Source organism: Chiloscyllium plagiosum, unplaced genomic scaffold, assembly GCF_037043375.1.
Source record: "Chiloscyllium plagiosum isolate Xiang-an unplaced genomic scaffold, Cpla_swu_hap1 HiC_scaffold_30, whole genome shotgun sequence".
Taxonomy (NCBI): Eukaryota; Metazoa; Chordata; class Chondrichthyes; order Orectolobiformes; family Hemiscylliidae; genus Chiloscyllium; species Chiloscyllium plagiosum.
The window spans coordinates 45,910,192-45,932,969 of NW_028270168.1; the positions used below are offsets into that span (position 1 = coordinate 45,910,192).

General features: G+C 44.2%; 1 protein-coding gene across 1 annotated transcript in view; it reads right to left on the reverse strand.

The window, feature by feature from the left end:
* The window catches only part of mtf1 (metal-regulatory transcription factor 1), an 81,349-nt gene extending 77,412 nt beyond the window's left edge, over positions 1–3,937 (reverse strand). The window contains exons 1-2 of the mRNA XM_043717898.2: positions 3,810–3,937; positions 351–839 (exon numbers count right to left, since the gene is read on the reverse strand). Of these exons, the coding sequence (XP_043573833.2) occupies positions 351–803 (453 nt within the window). The 5' untranslated portion in view covers positions 804–839; positions 3,810–3,937. The remainder of the gene's footprint in view (positions 1–350; positions 840–3,809) is intronic.
* Positions 3,938–22,778: the final 18,841 nt, after the last annotated feature.

Below are 22,778 nucleotides of genomic sequence, written 5' to 3' on the forward strand. Positions count from 1 at the left end.
TTTGATTCCTTCTAGCTTGCATGGCTACATGCATTTTGCTACTCCAAGGTTCCATGTACAATAGTCGTATCAGTACACCAATGTGACATTGACTTCTGGAACTGAAGTCATTACAGCACATGGACCTCAGAGGTCCACACAGCCAGAAAGAAAATCAGAAGCAACACTGAGTGGGGCAAAACTGTAAAGCAATTTGAAAGGATAATAATCTTGACATCTAGGCATGAGGTTAGTGGACTTGGAGAGGGTGGAAATGGAATTGACAAGTGTACCTTTATACACACACACACATACTGACTGAAATGTTGTCAAAGAACCTGCCAGCCTGCCAAGTTGCTTTGATTCATTACCTCTTTAACCTTTGTTTCTGGACACTCCGACTGCAGAGTGAGTGTCGCGCCTTCTATGTTCCTGGGCATGGGGGTGGATCCTGGATTAATGGTGAACTGAATCTGATCAGGAGAAATGGTGTGATGGACATAACCCTGTGACATTCCATCAGGATCCGATATCAAATAAAAGTTGTCCTCTCCACTTCCAGATAAAAATGACACCAAGTTATTATTGTTTCTGCCTTCATCTTCATCCTCATCCTCTTCTTCTAAGCCAACTGGGTCCTGTTCGATCAGTACAGTTGTCCGGTCATAAACAGTCCCAGAGGAAGGAGTAACCAGGCCATTTCTACCAGAAAATCCCATCTTGTCCTCTCTTGTCACCTCCTCTTCATCATCTTCGGTTTCATAAAACGTAACATTGTTATTCCCAGAGACAAGTTTTCCTTTTTCTGGGTCATTGTCACCCATGTTGTACACAGGATTATGGTAGAACAGTAGAATTTTCTGGAAAGTAGGGAAACACACAGTTAATACAGAAAAAACATGAGTGGAAAATGTTTCACTTAAATGGCACTTTTCAGAATCTCAAGACTAAGTGCAGACACTGCCATAATGTAGGAAATGTAGTAAACATTTTGCTCACATTTAGCTTTTACAAATAGCACACAATAACAATTTTGAGAGAAAATACACTTGTCGTATAAGTCATACGGATGCAGAATGATAATAGCACATGAGGTAGCCATGAAGCCAGGCACATCTGTGTTAGCTTTCTGCAAAGACAAGTCACCAAATGCAACTTCCCCTTGCTGTCTTCCTTTTCAGCATTTTACTGAAGTTTAATAGAACTGATTTAAAAGGGAGCCAGGAGCAATTTTTTCACGCAGAGAGAGTGGTGAGTGTTTGGAATGAGCTGCCAGAGGAAGTCGTCAAGGCTGGTACAATTACAACATTTAAAAGGCATCCAGATGAGTATATGAATACGAAGGGTTGAAGAGGGATAGTTTGAGAGGGATACGGGCCAAGTGCTGATAAATGGGACTAGAATAATTTAGGATATCTGGTTGGCATGGCTGAAGTGGGCCCAAGGGTCTTTTGCATGTTGCACATCTCTGACTCCCTTATTATTGTAGTCAATGCCCCACGTGTTATGCATTTCATTAACTGTTCCATATATGTCCTGCCAGTAAATCCCAGTTTGATTTCCATTACATGCTGAGGCGCACTGGCCTCAATAGATGTACAATAACCTCAATAAACTCAATTACGATGGGAAAAGGCCGATAATAGTTAACTCACCATGTTGGATAGGGAAGGGAAGCCATGACTTACTGTGTGTGCATATTTACACATGGCGCAAGGCAAGAGTTCTGCTGCTTCTAACTAACTGTACGCACCACCCCTCACCCCCAAAATAAAACAAAATTAGTACATCCGAGTAGGACAGGAGTAGAAGACAGTCAGGACAAACAAAGCATCTGTAAACTACACATGCTGAATTTAAGCTCAACAAGAATGCAAGGTAATTTTAAATAATGCATTCCAGATAATTTGTGCACATGATTAGAGTCCAACTTTCATTCCAAGAATGCCAACAAATCAAGTTGCATTCTTTGATAGCTCCTAAACCAAGAATGAAACATTTTTCGAAAGATTTATTAGTTTTGAATATTTGGTACATGAACAATGTACTCCTCGATTTCCTTAGTCTGGGAACATTGATTATTTCCAAGCAAGTGCATAAAATTCCAAACCAAACAGACTGTGATATCATGATTGGTTATGAATGAATTGAACATAAATTCCTTGAAGAAAAATTATACAAATGAGCCAGCATTTAAATGCTCTTAAAAAGTGCCAAAATTGAACTTAGGAAATTATTTAATCATATTTAATTTTCCAAGAGCACATATTACAAATATATTCGATATAAATTATTTAAACATGATAAATGGTTTAAAATTAAGAACAATTAAATACAAATTTATACTAAACTTGAAGTTTGATCACAAAAACAGTAGTAAGATGCAATGCATTGAGCCTCAGATCATGGAGGCCCCAGATTCCTTTTTTGTGTGCATTCTCAGGACTTGAGGATCACTGATATTAGCTATCACTGAAACTGGCTGGCTAACCTCAGTTTTTTTCAAAGGGCTGGTAACGGCTTATATTCTAGAACAGAGTCTTCTTATTTGCAAGTGTGGTACCAAGATAACAGATTCCTGTGCACAAAGGACATGAAGTAATCAATTTGGCTACAAAAACCAGTCAAGGCTTCATGATGACTGAGTAACTAACTGGTTATGTGCATATTTGCTTCAAATTTGATCTCTTTTAAACTCTCTCTAGATTACTAGTTTAATACCAATTTCACTTAAAATCAGTAGAAGGAAAGAACACAGTGCAACAAGAAACTTCAGTGTCTGTAAGGTATCAACAGGGATGAAGGAAACCATGGCTTGTTGTATTTCATCTTGGATGAAAAGTATGCTTTAAGTGGGTGCTGGGCAGCTCAATTTTAAATTTCTCAACCACATTCTAACTCCATTATGGCTTAGCCCACCGTAAATGCCAGCCATACCACTCTATGTGGTCCCTTATGCATTTCATCACTCCTTTATTATATAATTGGCAGCTCTGCCTTAAGGCCCATGTTCTGGAATTTCACCCTCATGCTCTCCATCCATCTCTCCCAAGGTTGCTCCTTGAAATCTACCTCGCCATCAAAGTTTGTAGTTAGCTGCCTTAATACTCTTCTTCCTTGGCTCAATGCCAACTTTACATTTCGCAACCTTCCTGGAACGTTCTGTGATCTTTAGGCGCTAAAGAAATGCGAGCGAGGGTTATTGTGGCGCAGTGGTAAAATTTCTACCTCTGAGCCAGTAAACTAGCTTCATGCCCCACCTGCTTCCAGATGTGCACAATAACACCTGAGCAGGTTGGTTAAGATATCTATAAATACGAGCATAAACACTATACTAGCAAGTGCCTAGAGACGGTAATAAACCTGGGATCTTAACTGGAAAAGCAGATCGCTTGTGTACGGAGTTACAATGAGAGGTGCCCACAAAAGTTAAACGCATGGGGAAGAGAATTTTTTAAAAAACAGTCAATTCCCTCCCTCCAGGAGAAGAGGACGGAGTGAAGTCTCCATGTGGAGGGAGGAAGGGACTCCAGCCCAGGCTGGGGGGGGTCTAAGAGGAGGGCAGTCATACCTCTTCTCTTACCTTCTACCGCTCCCTTACAGTATAAGACGAGGCCCAGGAGTTGTCAGAGCCCCCGTTCCCAATTGCCCGGGACCATCCACATTGACAGCCCCGGCCGTTCTCCCGTGGAGGACGAGACCGGTGACTTGCAGCAGGAAGGAGGGTAGAATCGATAAGGAAGACCTGAACCTACCCTTCCCCCCCCCCTTCCTCTCTGTCTTCCCGAGGGTTACTAGGGTCTCTCCCGCTTCCCCCGCCTGCCTTTTACCTGTTTCCTCGGCCCCTCTCACAGCTGCGACTCCTGCAGCCGCCACCATGGCTCTCAACCAGCGCTGCACGCCGGGATTGCGGAGGACCGCGGCCGCGGCGGCGGCGGCGCCGGCCCCGCCCCCTTCCCGATCCGCGCGCGCCCTCAGAATTCACCAGCCCAACCCACGCAAAACCGTCCGGCCTCCTCCTCCTCCTCCCTCCCCCCCCCCTCGGCACCCGGGACCGCTATCGAGTGGCCGATCGAATGCATCATGACTGGCGAATTTTGCACAGGATTTCAAAGGCCTCGTTCAGTCCGTTTCCACGGCGACGACCTCCCGGGGGCATGGGGTCGGCGCTGATGTCATCCCAGTGGCACGTGAACCTGGGGCCCCGCCTCCTGCGGTGGAGGGGCGGAGCTTTCCAGAAAGTTCAGGTACCTTCTCCCCAGGACATTACCAGGCTGCTGTGTTTATGATTAATTCAAGAAATCTGCTTTCAGATCCATCTTTAATCCCGTTCCAGATATCAACATATTACCATCTGATATTGTTCCTCTCCAGAATTATGGAAAGGGGTGGTTAGCTCCCCAAGTTGACCATGACATTGATGGAGGAGAAAGTGAGGGCTGCAGATGCTGGAGATCAGAGCTGAAAAATGTGTTGCTGGAAAAGTGCAGCAGGTCAGGCAGCATCCAAGGAGCAGGAGAATCGACGTTTCGGGCATAAGTCCTTCTTCAGGAAGCATGACATTGAAGGTCTACCTGGATCCACTCTCACAATAGTTGCCTTAATTCCTCGCTCATTGCAATTCTGTCACTGAAAAGGCTCTTTTGTGCAGCACCTTCCAATCCTACAACCACTACCATCTCGAAAGTACACCACATTCTGCAAGTTACCCTCCAACTCACTCAACTGACTTGGAAATATGTGGCTGTCCCTTTGCTGCCGCTGGGTTAAAGTTGTGGAACTCCCTGCCTGTAAGCATTGCGGGCCTACCTCCAGCTCCTGGATTGCATCAGTTCACGTAAGGGGCTTACCGCCACTTCAGGGGCTATTAGGACATGGGCTTAAGTACTGGCCCAAGATTAGAGTGGTGCTGGAAAAGCACAGCAGGTCATGCAGCATCCGAGGAGCAGGAAAATTGATGTTTCGGGCAGAAGCCTCTCGTCAGCTCCTTAGATGCTGCCTGACCTGCTGTGCTTTTCCAGCACCACTCTAATCTCCAGTATCTGCAGTCTTCACTTTCAACTACTTAAATACTGGCCCAGCCCACAAACCCCTCATCCATACCTGAATTTAAAAATCACTATTCTCTCAAGTAAAATCCTAAATGTTGACTTGAAAACTGTTGCCAATGGTTTTACCATAAGATTACAGTAAGATGGCGGCAGATTAGGACACTCCAGTCAGAGCCAGAGTGATTTCTCTGCTGTCATCTCGGATTCTTGGCCTCAGACACTGGCCCCAGCCTCCGACTCCCAACCTCTGAAAGAGGGTCAGCCGCCCGGAGCGGGGACGTCAGCGGCCCAGAGCAGGGAAGCCAGCAGCCTGGGCGGGGATGCCAGCGATCTGTGTGCCCAGAGCAGGACAACAGCGAACCGATGCAGGAGCATTGGTTTGCTGCAGAGAGCCCTTGGAGAGAGACTGTGATGTTTATCTGTTATAGTTATACTGTTTATAGCTGTAATGTAACTTTTTTTTTCATTTTTCTATTTTGTAACTAAGGATTGTACCTAGGTACCTTTATACCTGAGATGGTGCAGTAAGTGGTGACTTAGAAACTTTTCACTGTATTCATTTGAGTGCACATGACAATAAACCTAATTCAGTTCAATCCAATGCAATACGGAATGCCAACACTTCTCCTATTATCCCTCAAAACAAACCATCAAACTATCATATTCTAGTCCATATCTAACCTCATTCTCTCTATTGATGTTTCCTGCACAGCCTCTGACCTCACTGTCTCACAATTGCCTACCTCTACCTCCTTCCTAAGATTGACACGTCAGACATTGGTTCAACTCATTCTTGGTCCACGTAACTGATTTCCTCTGATGTGAACTCTTTTCCACCGTGCCTGAAGTCATTTTCCCCCTCTAATGATGGGGAAAAATTTATTGATTTTGTCCCCAAGTATCTTCTATTCAGTAAAATCATGGCTGCTCCAATTGATTGGACAAAGAGAGTTAGGTCACAGAGCAGCCATGATTTAATAACTTGAATTATCTTAAATTGATATCAGTCTCAGATTTTAAATTAACAGTTGATCTAGCACCATTTGCCATTCACAGGAGAGTAATCCAAATTTCTACCATCCATTCTGTGTGAAAGTGTTGCATAATTTCACTCCTGAAGCGTTTGGCTTTTAGGCTATGTGTCCCAAAGAAAGATGGACTAGCATCCCACCTAGAAAAAAAGTTTGTCTCCACCTACCCTTTCCATTTCCCTCAGAAATGTTTGATGAAATTACCTATGATGGCCATTTAAAAGCTCAAGGATACTGAACATTCCCCTAGAAACAGCCTTGTATGAACACGTCTCAATGAAAACACCATTGCACAGTCATGATCTTTTTCAATAAACTTCTGTATACCAATTCCATGCATTGTTCATACCTAACTGGTCCAATTCAAGCTGCGACTTATAGGTGTTAGCTCAGTTGGCTTGACAGCTGATCTGTGATACGGAGTAATGTTAACAGTATGGGTTCCATTCCTTACATTGGCTGAGGTCACCACGAAAGACTCTCCTTCTCAACCTTGCCCCTTACCTGAGATGTCATGACTCTCAGGTTAAACCTCCACTCATCTCTAATGAGTAAGCAGCCCTATGATCTGGTAAGACTGTGGCGACTTTATATGACTTAGAGTTATAGAGATGTACAGCACGGAAACAGACCCTTTGGTCCACCTCGTCCATGCCAACCAAATATCCTAACCTAATCTAGTCCCAGCACTTGGCCCACATCCCTTTGAACCCTTCCTATTCATATACCCATCCAAAAACCTTTTAAATGCTGTAATTGTACAAGCCTTCACCACTTCCTCTGGCTGCTCATTTTATACACGGACTGCCCTCTCTGTGAAAATGTTGCCCCTTAGGTCCCTTTTATATCTTTCCCCTCTCACCCTAAATCTATGCTCTCTAATTCTCGACTCCCCCATCCCAAGGAAAAGACCTTGTCGATTTATCCTATGCATGTCCCTCATGATTTTATAAACCTCTATAAGGTCATCCCTCAGCCTCCGATGCTCCAGGGAAAACAGCCCCAGCCTGTTCAGCCTCTCCCTATAGCTCAAATCCTCCAACCCTGGCAACATCCTTGTAAATCTTTTCTGAACCCTTTCAAGTTTAACAACATTCCTGTGCTTCTGACAGTTGTTCCGTATAGTCCTACTTCTATAACTTCTGCTTTTTAGTTATGATAACTGGTCTGATGTGAAACTGACATTTGCCCTTGTATTGAGCACGGAACCGACATGTTTATTGATGTAGACAAGTTCTGTCCCTTCTGGATCATTTGGGAATACCTCACGGAACCAAATGTCTATGGTAGCAATTTGTTTTGAGAGGTGAGAACTTCCTTTTAGATTCTTTTTCTACTCTTTTATCATTTTTCTTGAAGTTATCGCTTAGGAATCTCTAACTTTATCTCCTGAAGCTTTCAGTTGCTCCATAAAGAGTCTCTTTCACTCAGGCCCTGACATTTTGATATGTTGGTTTTTCTCTGACTTCCTGTGAAATGCGTGTAGTTTTGGTGTTGTATTTAAGAAAGAATGTCCTGGCATTGAAGGACAGCTCTTAGAAGAATGTTTTCTTTCAACCAAAGCTGATGCAGTGTTCCAATATCAATCTCCATTAGAACTGAAAAACCATTTAACCAGATGTTTATTTTGATTGGGTCTGATTTGGATGTTGCTGAGCAATTTAACTGTTCCAGAAAAGATGTAGGTTAACTTTCCAGAGTATAAACTGTCCTGGATACTGGCCTACAAGTTATCTGAATTTAGGTCTCGTAGGAATCTTCAGCTGTATTGAGTACGCACCTCGGCAGCAACTACAATGGATTGTCAGCCCGGATCCTGAAGAAAATTTTAACTCTTTGTCCAAGGCTTGGCTTAGTTTTGGGGTTTTGCTGTGGGCCAACCTAGAGTCCCTCTGTTCAGGATATATCCTGAGTGTGACTATGCAATGGCCTTTAGTCAAGTGTTGCTCCCCCAGCAGAATCAGCCTGGCGAAGGTGTCCATTTCTGTCGGAATACCCTGCAACGCTTATGCTCCACTTGCCACTTTTTCCCATGATTAAGTCAGTTGTAGGGCCTGATTGAGGTCCAGCTGAGCTCCAGCTAGTAGGCATTTTTGCATTGTTACATCGTTAATCCCACATACCAAACAAACAGTCTCTCAGCCTATCAATGTGTTAAACCAAAGTCACAGGTTTCTGCCAGTCTGCTTAACCTAGTCAAAAGTTCTGATATGGACTACCCTGGTTCTTAAACTGCCAAGTAAAAATGATAACGACTCAGAATTACAGGAGGCTTGGAGCCGTACTACTCCTTGGATACGTCCGTCAATTCTTGAAAGGTTTTAGTATCTGATGGCTCAGGGAACGTTAGGCTCCTTGTAACAGAAAAAGCTGTGGCTTCATAAGCTGTTAGGAGAATTACCTGTTGCTTTTCGTCAGCCACAATGCCACTTGCCAGTATTACAATAGCAAGTCACCCTTTACTTACACATGAGCAATCCTTGACACTCATACTGCCTTTTCTGAGTCAGCTATCAGAATATATTTGTCAGCCAGTGCTCTCTGATTGACCAGATTAACAGCCCCCATTAGGGGGCAATGAGGTCCAACTGGCTGACCTCATTACAATCATTATGAGGGTATTAGAAACCTGGTGCCGAGGTGTCTTTTCCATGGAAAGCAGAGTAAATAGCTTTAGGTTTTTTATTTAGACAGAAGAAGCATGAGTGGGTGGAGTCAGGCTCACACAGTCCCAGGGTTTTAGTTTTAGAACATAGAACGTTACAGCGCAGTACAGGCCCTTCGGCCCTCGATGTTGCACCGACCTGTGAAATTAATCTGATGCCCATCAAACCTACACCATTCCATTATTATCCATATGTATGTTCAATGCCCATTTAAATGCCCTTAAGTCGGCGAGTCTCTTACTGTTGTAGGCAGGCCGTTCCACAGTCCTGCTACTCTCTGATACCCCTGATATCTGTCCTAAATCTATCACCCCTTGATTTAAAGCTATGTCCCCTTATGTTAGCCTTCACCTGCTAAACCTGCTAAAAACCAGGCGTGAAGCCTTCAGATCAGACCTACTCAAATATAAGGAATCCAAGTCTGACCTTCTCAGAGCCATTAAGACAGTCAAGGACCAATACCGATCCAAACGAGAGACCCAGACAGACACCTGGCGACAATGGGAAGGACTGAATGACATCACAGGTTCTAAAAAGAGACAGTGCAAGATAGCAGACGATGGCTTTGAGCAGACTTTCGGTGGAGAGGTAACATCTATTCCGACAAGTCTTGACACACCTATCCCAACAGTGACTGCATCAGAGGTCGGATCAGTTTTCCTTCGTGTGATTCCAAGGAAAGTGATTGGACCTGACGGAGTACCAGACCGTGCACTCAGAGCATGTGCAGATCAACTGGCAGAGGTCTTCTCGGATATCATCAACCTCTCCCTGCGGCAGGCCACTGTCCCTGCCTGTTTCAAAAGGGCCAACATCATCCCTGTGCCTAAGAAGGCTCATGCAGCATGTCTCAATGACTACTGCCCAGTGACCCTAACTTCGGTGGTCAGGAAGTGCTTTGAAAGGCTGGTCATGGCATTAATCAACTCCAACCTCCCCACTACTTTTGACCCACTCCAATTTGCCTAGTGGACCAACAGATCCACATCAGATGCCATACACTTGCCCTTCACTTCTCCCTAGAATATCTTGACACCAAGAACAGCTATGTAAGAATCCTACTCATTGACTACAGTTCAGCCTTCAATACTATTATCCCCTCGAGACTGATTACTAAATTTAATGATCTGTAACTGGATCCTCAATTCCTGAAGAAGGGCCTGTGCCCGAAACGTCGAATCTCCTGTTCCCTGGATGCTGCCTGACCTGCTGTGCTGTTCCAGCAATAAAGTTTCAACTTTGATCTCCAGCATCTGCAGACCTCACTTTCTCCTCCTCAATTTCCTGACCCACAACCAGTGAAGATTGCAGACTATATTTCATCCTCACTAACACTCAACACTGGAGCCCTCCCAGGGCTGCATACTCAACCCCCTACTGTACTCACTGTAAACCCATCAGTGCGTTGCCAAATACCAGACTAATGCCATTACAAGTTCGTAGTTGGTCAAATCTCAGATGGCGACAAAACAGACTACAGACGGGAGGTGGAAGACCTGGAAAATTGTGCACCAAGAACAACCTAGCTCTCAATACCAGCAAAACCAAGGAATTCATTATTGACTTTTGGCGAGATGTTACTCATGCCCCCCTACACATTAACAGCATAGACATGGAACCAGTGGAGAGTGTCAAGCTCCTGGGAGTGGTCATCCACAACAAGCTTTCTTGGACTCTTCATGTGGACGCACTGGTTACAAAGGCCCAACAACATCTCTTCTCAGGCAGCTGAAGAAATTTGGCATGATGGCGAAAAGCCTTGCCAACTTTTATAGGTGCACCATCAAGAGCATTCTGTCTGGATGTATCACTACCTGGTATGGCAACTGTACCATTCAAGATCGGAGACGGTTACAGAGAGTGGTGAACTCAGCTTGTACAATCACAAAGGCCAACCTTCCATCTATAGAATCCAACTACCAGGCCCGCTGTCAAGGAAAGGCCGCCAGCATTCTCAAAGATCCATCCCACCCTGGCAAAGTTTTTCTACAACCTTTACCGTCGGGGAGAAGGTACAGAAGCCTGAACACACACACCAGCCAGTTTCAAAACAGTTTCTACCCTGATGTTGTTAGAATACTGAATGGACTCACAAACTCTTAACATTCACCTGTACCTTGTTTTTGATTTTGCCACTGTTTACCTGTTATTTACTATCTATGCTACTTAACTCTGTGATCTGCCTGTATTGCTCACAAGACAAAGCTTTTCAATGTGCCACGGTACACGTGACAATAAATTCAATTAATTCTTTCAATTCAATTCACCATTCGAGGAAAAAGGGTCTCACTGTCCACCCTATCTAACCCTCTAATCATCTCATACGTCTCAATTAAGTCACCTCTCAACCTTCTCTCAAATGAAAACAGCCTCAGTTCCCTCAGCCTTTCCTCATAAGACCTTCCTTCCATACTAGGCAACATCCCAGTAAATCTCCTCTGAACCCTTTCCAAAGCTTCCACATCTTTCCTATAATGTTGTGACCAAGACTGTACGCAATACTCTAGGTGCGGCCTTACTAGTGTCTTGTACTGCTGAAGCATGAACACATGGCTCTGAATCTCAATTCCCTCTATCAATAAACGCCTACACACCATGGGCCTTTTTAACAACCCTATCAACCTGGATGGCAAATTTCAGGTATTTATGCACCTGGACACCGAGATCTCTTTGTTCATCTACACTGCCAAGAATTTTACCGTTAGCCCAGTACTCTGTATTCCTGTTATTTCTTCTGAAGTGAACTACCTCACACTTTTCTGCATTAAACTCTATTTGCCACTTCTCTGCCCAGCTCTGCATCTTATCTATGTCCCTCTGTAACCCACAACATCCTTTGACACTATCCATAACTCTGCCTACCTTAGTGTCATCCACAAATTTATTAACCCATCCTTCTACGCCCACATCTAGATTATTTATTAAAATGACAAACTGCAGTGGCCTGAAAACAGATCCTTGCGGCACACCACTGGTAACTGAGCTCCAGGATGAACCTTTCCCATCAACCACCACCCTTTCTCTTCTTTCAGCCAGCCAATTTCTAATCCAATTCACTAAATCACTTTTAATCCCAAAACTCCATATTTTGTGCAATAGCCTACCGTGTGGAACCTTAGCAAATGCCTTACTGGTGCATATACACTACATCAACCGCTTTACTTTCATTCACCTGTTTTCTCACCTTCTCAAAGAACTCAAGGTTAGTTAGGCACAACCTACCCTTCACAAAACTGAGTAGACCTTCTCTAATCAAATTATTCCTTTCCAGATGATTATAAATCCTATCTCTTATAACCTTTTCCAACACCTTACTCACAACAGAAGTAAAGCTCACTGGCCTATAATTACCAGGGTTGTCTCAACTCCCCTTCTTAAACAAGGGAACAACATTTGCTGTCCTCCTGTCTTCTGGCACTACTCCTGTCAACCATGATGACATAAAGATCAAAGCCACTTTTACTTTCAGTTGCTGAGTTGGGGTTTTGGAGTTGAAGCTGCTAGATGCAGCTCTCTATCTGCTGCTGCAAAAAGCTTGAGTTCTTTCTCTCCTGTTAGATTCATTCTGTCAGTGTTCCTTCTGAACTGAAGGAGATAGCAAGTGAGGGTATTCGCTTTTGCTGAACTTGCCTTTGCCATGGGTGTATTTATGATTGCCACTATTTTGATAGAGTAAAGTTATGCCAATTCTTCCTTTGTATTTTTATTTTAACATGGTGTCAAAATAAAGTATATTTTGCTTAAAGCCTAGTAGTTTGACCAATTGATTCACAACTGAAAAGCAGTACCTTATACTTGCATAAGATAAAAGTTAGCATGTGGACTGTCTCCTTGATATGTTTTGGAGGGTTTGGTCTGGTCCATAACACCTGGGGTCTGATGGACATCATCCTAGGATGTTGGAGAGATTTTACTGATAGAGATAATGCATTGGTTTAATGGGATGGGATTAGTTTAGAATGACAGCATATGATGGGCAAAAGGTCTGTTCCTGTACTGTACTGTTCTATGCTCAATGTTCTAATGAGAGGTAATCTTATTGAAATGTAAGAGATGCTAAGAGGGTTTGACAGGATAGATATTGAGAACATATTTCTACTGACAGGGAAATCTTAAACGAGGGACTGAATCTTAATTGAGTAGTGTTGAGTTTTTTTTGCAGGTTTTCACACTATGAAGCCAAGCAAATTTCTTATCCTATCCTGCCAAACTTGACTCACTAATTACCAACTCCACTCTATGTCATCTCTTACATCTAATTTTCATCCTGTTTTACCTCTGACTCTTACCAGAATAACTCATCACTCAGCCGATATCCCAGAATACACTGGCATCTCTTGTGCCTGATCCATATTTAAGAGTCGATTATGCAACCAGATAATTGTCAGTTCAGAGTTGCCCTGCACATAGCAGTCTGGAGTAAATTGGCACCCTACTTTATGAGAAGGGTCCTAGAGGTCTTGCTGGACAAGATGGTGCACAGAAAGGACTGTTTCTTATCCCAGGAACAGCAGTAGAGGCCATAACGGCAGATTATTCCACACCCTGGTCCACTCCTTCATCACTACAAACACTCCTCACTCCCCACTCCGGCACATTCCCATACAATCGCATAAGATGTAACACTCGTCCATTCACGTTCTCCCTCCTCACTGTTCAAGGCCCCAAACCTGCCTTCAAAGTGAAGCAATGTTTCACATGTACTTCTTTCAATTTATTGTACTCAAATGCAACAAGATCTGGACAATATCTGGCAAGTAAGATTCGTGTCAGACAAATGCAGGCAATTACCATTACCAATAAGAGACACTCTAACCACCGCCCCTAGACATTCAATGGTATGACCATCACTGAATCCTCCACTGTCAATATCCTTGAGGTTACCATTGACCAGAATCTCAACTGGACTCACCACATAAACACAGTGGCTACAAGAGCAGGTCAGAGACTAGGGATATTGCGGCGAGTAACTCGCCTCCTGACATCCCCAAGTCTATCCACCATCTACAAGGCGCAAGTCAGGAGTGTGATGGAATACTCCCCACTTGCCTGGATGGGTACAGCTCCAACAACACTCAAGAAGCTTGACACTTTCCAGGACAAAGCAACTTGCTTGATTGGCATCACATCTACCAACATTCAATTCCTCCACCACTGGCACTCAGTAGCAGCAGTGTGTACTATCTACAAGATGCCCTGCAGAAATTCACCAAAGATACTGAGATAGTACCTTCAAAACTCACGATCACTTCCATCTAGAAGGACAAGGGCAGCAGGTAGTTGGGGACACCATCACCTGCAAGATCTCCTCCAAGCCACTCACCACCCTGACTTGGAAATATACTGCCATTCCTTCACAGTCATCGGGTCAAAATCCTGAAATTCCCTCCTTACCATCAATGTGGGTCAACCCATTGCAACTGCACTGCAGCAATTCAAGAAGGCAGCTCACCGCCACCTTCTCCAGGGCAAATAGGGGTGGGCTATCAATGCTGACCAGCCAGCAATGCCCAAGTCCCACAGAAATGAATTTTTTAAAAAAATTAGTGCTCACATTACACTCTACACCAATGAGACCGAAAGCAGATTGGGTGATTGTTTTGCAGAACACCTCTGCCTGCCCATAGGAATGACCCTGACCTCCTCGTTGTTTCCCATTTCAGTAAATTATCTTGCTCTCATGCAAACATTTCTATCCTGGGCCTGTTGCAATATTCCAATGAAGCACAACACAAGCTCGAGGAACAACACCTCATTTTCCACTTCAGCACTTTACAGCCTCGAAGTCTCAACATTGAAGTACTAATTTAAGAAAATGACTACTTCATGAGCCGTCCATTTTCCTTACATTCTCTGCCCCACAGCTGTGTCATGTTTGTGTCTTGTTTACTTTGCACTTAACAGCGATGACTCATTCTCTGCCTTTCACACCTTAATTTACACCCTTTTAACATAATTGTTTAGTTTCTCCACAATTAACACAATTTATCTTCTGCATTAGGCCTCTTGTCATCTGAGTCCTTGCTTCTCCGCTGCCTCTGTCAAAAATAAAAAAGACTAATTTTCCAACACCTTTAATTTCCACAGAAGAGTTGTACCAGTCTCAAAATGTTAACTCTGTCTCTCTCTCCACAGACAAATTCCTAGAGTTTCTCAAGTGTTCTGTTATACCAGACTACACCAGCCTGATCTAACTTGCCAAAACAGTCAGTGTAGTCTCAGCAATCTGGAGGAAAGCACTGTACTATAAGGAGAGGTACATCACCTTCTCCACTGTGTCAGCTGGAGTGTGGCTATCTTTTCTCTGATACAAAACACCCATTCTATCTCTGCTACTGTACCCATTTCCCAAGAAGATTCATTGTCTAGCACTCTCACTATTTTCTGCAATATTGTTCCCACTTGCTCACACACACCCCAATCCCTGATGCCACTAACTCTACATGACGTCCATGCTGCCTGATCACTCACTCGGCACACCTCCACATCTATACTGACAGAGACAGCTATGCCACCCACTTTCAACTCTTGTTAATACCTACCCATCCCTCAAAGCAGGAGGCAAACAGCCCACAATAGGGCAGGATGATGGGTCATTTGGTTCCTCTTCACATATGAAGAGAGGATCCTGATTCTGAGTGCCCCAACCAGGGTCTGAATAGACATTAGAGGCTGCCCATGATGTTTCTTGTATTCACCTGTGAGATGTGGGTGTCACTGACGGGTCAGCACTTATTACTTGTCCTTAGTTGCCTTTGATAAGGTGAAGGTGAGCTGTCTTCTTGAACTGCTGCAGTCCACATGCTGTAGGTTGACCCACAATGCCCTTCGGGAGGGAATTCTAGGATTTTGATTGTGATGTATTTCCAAGTCAGATGGTGAATGACCTGGAGGGGAACTTGCAGGTAATGCTGTTCCCATGTATCTGCTGTATCATGTATCATCTTTCTAGATGAAAGTGGTCCTGGGTTTGGAAAGTGCTGTCTAAGGATCTTTGTTGAATTTCTGAAGTACATCTTGTAGCTAATACACACTGGTCAGTGTGGATGGAGTGATGTTTGTGAATGTGTTGCCCATCATGTGAGTTGCTTTGTCCTGGATGGTGTCTAGTTGTTGGAGGTACACCCATCCAGGCAACTGGGGACTTTTCCATCACACTCCTGAGTTGTGCCTTGTGATGGCAGATGGGCTTTGGGGAGTCAGGAAGTGAGTTACTCCCTATAGTATTCTTAGCCTCTGACCTGCTGTTACAGTCATTGTGTTTATGTGACAAGTCCAGTTGAGTTTCTGGTCAACCCTGAGGATTTTGATATTGGGAAAGTGTATGATGGTAACACCATTGAATGTCGATGGGTGGTAGTTAGATTGTCTCTTACTGGAGATGGTCATTGCTTGGCATTTGTGCAAATGTTATTTGTCACTTTCTCAGCCCAAGACTGGATATTGTCCAGATCTTCTTGCATTTGAACATGGACTGCTTCAGTATCTGAGCAGTTGCGTATAATGCTGAACATTGTCAAACATTGGTGAACATCCCCACTTCAGACCTTAAGGTGAAGGGAAAGTCATTGATGAAGCAGCAGAAGATAGTTGGACCTAGGACACTACCCTGAGGAACTCCTGCAGAGATGTCCTGGAGCTGAGATAACTGGACATTGGGACCAGTTCTGGGGAAGGTGGGACTATTATAAAATGGACAGGTGAATACAAGAAACATCTGAACCAGACCGGAACCAATATCCTTGGGGGGAGTTTTGGCTACTGCTATTAGGGAGGTTTTAACATAATGTGGCAGGGGGCTGGGAACCAGAAGAGAAAACAAGTAGGCAGCAAGGTGGAGACTGGAGACTATAAGAATTATGAAGATAGCATTAATAAAGGGAAGAGTAGGCAGAGAGCAGATGAGCGCAATAAAACTGGTGGCCTGAAATGCATCTACTTTAATGCATGGAGTATAGTGTGGAAGGCAGATGAACTTAGGGCTTAGATTGGTGCCTGGGAGTATGATGTTATTGGAATCACAGAGACTTAGTTGAAGGAAGGGCATGATGATGGGCAACTAAATGTTCCAGGACATAGATGCTTCAGACAGGACAGGGAGGGAAGTAAAAAGGCGGGTGGAGTTGCATTGCTGGTCAGGGACGATATCATGGTTGTGCTAAAGGAGCACACTATGGAGATCTTGGGTAGTGAGGCATTATGGGTGGAGCTGAGAAATAAGAAGAGTGCAGTTACATTGTTGGGGCTGTATTACAGGCCTCTCAACAGTGAACGTGAGGTAGAAGAACAAATAGGTAAACAGATTATGGAAAGATGTAGGGGCAATAGGGTAGTGGTGATGGAAGATTTTAATTTTCCCAACAATGACTGGGATACACTTAGCATCAGAGGTCTGGGTGGGGTAGAATTTGTAAGCAGCGTCCAGGAGAGTTATCTAGAGCAGTAATCCGACAATAATAAGCCAGAACAGGTGGTAGAAGTTGCGGTGGGGGATTTCTTTGGGAACAGTGACCACAATTCTGTAAGTTTTAGAATACTCACAGATAAAGAAGAGAGAGGTCCTAAGGGAAGAGTACTAAACTGGACCAAGGCCAATTATATCAAAATTAGGCTGGAGCTCGGAAATATGGATTGGACACAGCTATTCGAAGGGAAGTCCACATTTGAGATATGGGAGTCTTTCAAAGATAGGTTAAAGATAGTGCAGGATAGGCATGCCCCGTTGAAGGCAAAGGATAGGAAAGGCAAAATTCATGAACTGTGGATGACAGGAGACTAGCCAAGAGGAAAAGGGAAGCGTACATAAGGTCTAGGCAGCTAAGAACAGAACGTACCCTGGAGGATTATCAGAAGAGTAGAACCAGTCTTAAATGAGGAATCAAGCAGGCTAAAAGGGGTCATGAAATAGCTTTAGCAAGCAGAATTAAGGAGAATCCCAAAGCATTTTATTCTTATATAAGAAGCAAGCGGGTAACTAGAGAAAGGATTGGTCTACTAAAGGATAAGGAAGGAAGGCTGTGTGTCGAATCTGAGAGAATGGGTGAGATTTTGAATGATTACTTTGCATCAGCGTTCACTGAGGAGATGGACATGATGAATGTTGAGATTAGAGATAGAAGTTTGATTAGTCTGGACCACATTGACATAAGTAGGGAAGATGTGTTGGGTAGGCTAAAGGTTATTAAGGTGGGCAAATCCCCAGGACCGGATGGGATCTATCCCAGGATGCTGAGGGAGGTGAGAGAGGAAATAGCTGGGGCTGTGACAGGTATCTTTGTGGCATCCTTAAACACAGGGGAGGTGCCGGAGGACTGGAGGGTTGCTCATGTTGTCCCCCTGTATAAGAAGGGTAGTAAGGATATTCCGGGTAACTACAGACCAGTGAGCCTGACGTCAGTGGTGGGAAAGTTGCAGGAGAAGGTACTGAGGGATAGGATCTATTTATATTTAGAAAAGAATGGGCCTATCAGTGATAGGCAAGATGGTTTTGTGCGGGGGAGATCGTGCCTTACCAACTTAATAGAGTTCTTCGAGGAAGTGACCAAGTTGATAGATGAAGATGTTGATGTCATATACATGGACTTTAGTAAGGCGTTTGATAAGGTTCCCCATGGCAGACTAATGGAGAAAGTGAAGTCACATGGTGTGCAGGGTGTTCTAGCTATGTGGATAAAGAACTGGTTGAGCAACAGGAGAGAGAGTAGTAGTTGGAGAGAGTTTCTCAAAATGGAGAGAGATGACCAGTGGTGTTCCACAGGGGTCAGTGTTGGGGCCAATGTTGTTTGTAATATACATAAATGATCTGGAAGAAGGCACTGTTGGTATGATCAGCAAGTTTGCAGATGACAAAGATTGGTGGAGTAGCAGAAAGCATTAGGGACTGTCAAAGAATACAGGAGGATAAAGATAGACTGGAGAGTTGGGTGGAAAAGTGGCAGATGGTTTTCAATCCAGACAAATGTGAGGTGATGCGTTTAGGCAAGTCTAATTCTGGAGCAAATTATACAATGAATGGAAGAGCCATGGGAAAAGTTGATAGGCAGAGAGATCTGGAAGTGCAGGCCATTGTACCTTGGAGTTTACTGCACAGGTGGATAGAGTGGTCAAGAAGGCAAATAGTATGCTTGCCTTCATTGGACAGGGTATTGAGTATAAGAGCTGGCAAGTCATGTTAAAATTGTACAAGACATTGGTTCGGCTGCATTTAGAATACTGTGTACAGTTCTGGTAGCCACATTACCAAAAGGATGTGGACGCTTTGGAGAGGGTGCAGAGAAGGTTTACGATGGACATAAATTTAAGGTGAAGGGTGGAAGGTATAGGGGAGATGTCAGGGGTGGGTTCTTTACCCAGAGAGTGGTGGGGGCATGGAATGCGCTGCCTGTGGGAGTGGTAGAGTCAGAATCTTTGGTGACCTTTAAGCGGCAATTGGATAGGTACATGGATGGGTGCTTAAGCTAGGACAAATGTTCGGCACAACATCGTGGGCCGAAGGGCCTGTTCTGTGCTGTATTGTTCTATGTTCTATGTTCTATGTTCTATGATGTTACCTGGTATGGAAGGTGCTAGCTATGAAGGGAGGTTGAGTAGGTTAGGTTTATTTTCATTAGAAAAAAGGAGATTGAGGGGGACCTGATTGAGGTTTACAAAATCATGAAGGGTATAGACAGGGTGGATGGAGACAAGCTTTTTCCCAGGGTGAAGGATTCAATAACGAGAGGTCACGTTTTCAAGGTAAGAGGTGGAAAGTTTAAGGGGATACACGCAGCAAGTACTTCACACAGAGGGTGGTGGGCATTTGGAACGCGTTGCGAGCAGAGGTGGTAGAGGCAGGCACGGTAGATTCATTTAAGATGCATCTGGACAGATGTATGAGTAGGTGGGGAACAGAAGGACACAGATGCTTAGGAATTGACCGACAGGTTTAGACAGTACATTTGGATCTGCTCAGGCTTGGAGGGCCGAAGGGCCTGTTCCTGGGCTGTAAATTTTCTTTATTTTTGTTCTTTGATCTTCAACAACTAGGTGAAAGTGGGTACTGCAGATGCTGGAGATCAGAGTCAAGATTAGAGTAGCGCTGGAAAAGCACAACAGGTCAGGCAGTCTCCAAGGAGCAGGAAAATCAACATTTCTGATTCCTGATGATGGGCTTTTGCCCGAAATGTCAATTCTCCTGCTCCTCAGATGCTGCCTGACCTGCTGTGCTTTTCCAGCACCACTCTAGTCTTGACTCTGATCTTCAACAACCCCAACCATCTTCCAATATGCCAGGTATGACACAAACCAGCAGAGAGTTTGCCCCGATACCCATTGATTCCATTTTAGCCAGGACTCCTTGATGCCACACTCAGTTCAATGCAACCTTGATGTCAAGGACTGTCAACCCTTACCTCACCTCTGGATTTCAGCTGTTCTGTCCATGTTTGAACCAAGGTAGTAATGAGGTCAGGAGTGAGTGGCCCTGACAGGACCTAAACTGGGTGCCACCTAGCACGTTACTGCTGAGCAGGTACTGCTTGATCGCACTGTTGATGATACCTTCCATTGAAAGTAGACTGATGGGGCGGTAATTGGCTGGGTTGCATTTGTCCTCCTTTTCATGTATAGGACATACCTGGGCAATTTTACGCATTGTCTGGTAGATGCCATTATTGTAGCTGTAATGGAAGAGCTTGGCTAGGGGAGCGGCAGGTTCAGGAGCACAGGTCTTCAGTACTATCGCCAGGATGTTGACAGGGTCCATTGCCTTTGAAGTATCCAGTGCCTTCAACCATTACTTGATATGATGTTGAGCGAATAGAATTGGCTAAAGACCACCATTTCTGATGCTGGGGTCGAGGATCATTCACTCAGCGCTTCTTGCTGAAGACTGCTGCGAATACTTTGGCCTTATCATTTGCACTGATGTGTTGGGCTTTTCCATCACTGAGGATGGGGTAAATGTGGACCCTCCTCTGCCAGGGAGTTGTTTAATTGTGACCTTTATTCATTACTGGATGTGGAAGGACTGCAGAGCTCAGATCAGATCTGGTTATGGGAATGCTAAGCCTTGCTGTTTATGTTGGCATGCAAATAGTCCTGTTTGGCATTTTCATCAGGGTGACACTTCATTTTAGCGTGAATTTGCCATCATCCCTGATGTTGCTCCTTGTGTGCCTTCCTGCACTCTCCATTGAATCAGGGTTGATCCCCGGCTTGATAGTAGTGGTTGAATGGGAGCTATACTGGGCCAGAAGGTTGCAGATTGTGCTGGAGTACAATTCTATTGCTGTGATGGTACACAGTGCCTTATGGATGCTGAGTCTTGAGTTGCTAGATCTGTTTAAAGTCTGTCCCATTTAGTACAAGGGTAATGCCACACAGTATGATAGAGCTTATTCTCAATGAAAATGCGGAACTTCGTCTCCACAGGGACTATGCGGTGGTCACGCTTAGCAACATTTTCATGGACAGATGCATCTGCAGCCATCTGATTGCTTAGGATGAAGTCAGGTCTTTCTTTTCCTCTTGTTGGTTCCCTCACCACCTGCTGCAGACCCAGTTTAGCAGCTAAGTCTTTAGAACACGTACAGCTTGTCAGTAGTACTGCTGTCAAGGCACATTCTGTGGGGGACATGAAATCCCCCAACAAGAGTACATTCTTTGCCTTTGCCACCCTCAATGCTTCCTTCATGTGGTGTCAAACATGGAGGAGTACTAATTTATTAACCAAGGGAGGATGGTACATGGTAACCAGCAGGTTTCCTTGCCCATATTTAACCTGAAGACATGAGATTTGATGTGTTCCAGAGTCAATGTTGAGGACTGTGAGGGAAACTCCCTCCTGGGTGTACACCGTTGCACTGGTGGGACAGGATGTATCTAGGGATGGTGATGGTGTTGTCAGGGACATTGTATGTAAGATATGATTCTATGAGTATGACTGTGTCAGACTGTTGCTTGATTTGTCTGTTGGATAGCTTTCCCAATTTTGGCACTAACTCCCAGACTTTGAAGAGTAGGAAGGACTGTTTCTGCTGTTATCTTTTCTGATGTCTAGCTTGATGCCAGGTAGTCCCTCCGGTTGCATTTTTTTGTTGAGACTTTATTGCAATTGACACAACTGATGGTTGACTTGACCATTTCAAAAGGCAGCTGAGAGTCAACCACATTGTTATGGGTCTGGAGTCATATATAGGCCAGGCTAGGTGGGGATGGCAGATTTCCTTCTCTGAAGGACATGAGTGAAACAATTGTTTTTGACAATCAGCAATGTTTTCATGGCCATCAGTAAATTCTTAATCCCAGATATTTTTTATTGAATTCAAATTCTATTATCTGCTGTGGCGGGATTTGAGCCCGGGTTCCCGAAACATTAACTTAGTCTGAGAATGTCAGGAATTCTCTATTCCAGAGAATTGCAGAGGCTAGTTCATTGAAAATGTTCAAAGGGGAGATAAGTGGATTTTTGAAATGTTGGGGAGTTGAAGGTTGTGATGAGCTGGCATCAAACAAGAGTTGAGGCCTGGGGCATGCTTGAGGGGTGAAATGGCCTATTTGTGCTCCTGTTTCTTATGTTCTTATATGATTTGCCCATAGCCGACAATCTTGCCTCAATATTCCATTCCAGCATCTGAATAAAGTATTGCTTTTAGAGTGGTGAGCTGGAGTTTTTGCTCCTTCCATGTCTGCTGCTGCCTCTCTGTAAGTTATTGTGTTCAGCCATTGACCAACTGTCTTCCAGCGTGACAAAAGTGAGGACTGCAGATGCTGGAGATCAGAGTCTAGATTAGAGTGATGCTGGAAAAGCACAGCAGGTCATTCCTGATGAAGGGTTTTTGCACGAAACATCAATTTTCCTGCTCCTTGGATGCTGCCTGACCTGCTGTGCTTTTCCAGCACCACTCTAATCTAGACTTTGGCTTCCAGAGTGGTAATGTTCTTAAAATAGTTCACTCAATTGCTTGAATTTCTTTTCCTCCTGGGGAAGTCAAATTTGCACTGCTGCAACCAAGTGCTTATTTTTCCCAGAGACCACTCCTGGTACTTTGCAATATTTGCCACCTCTACAG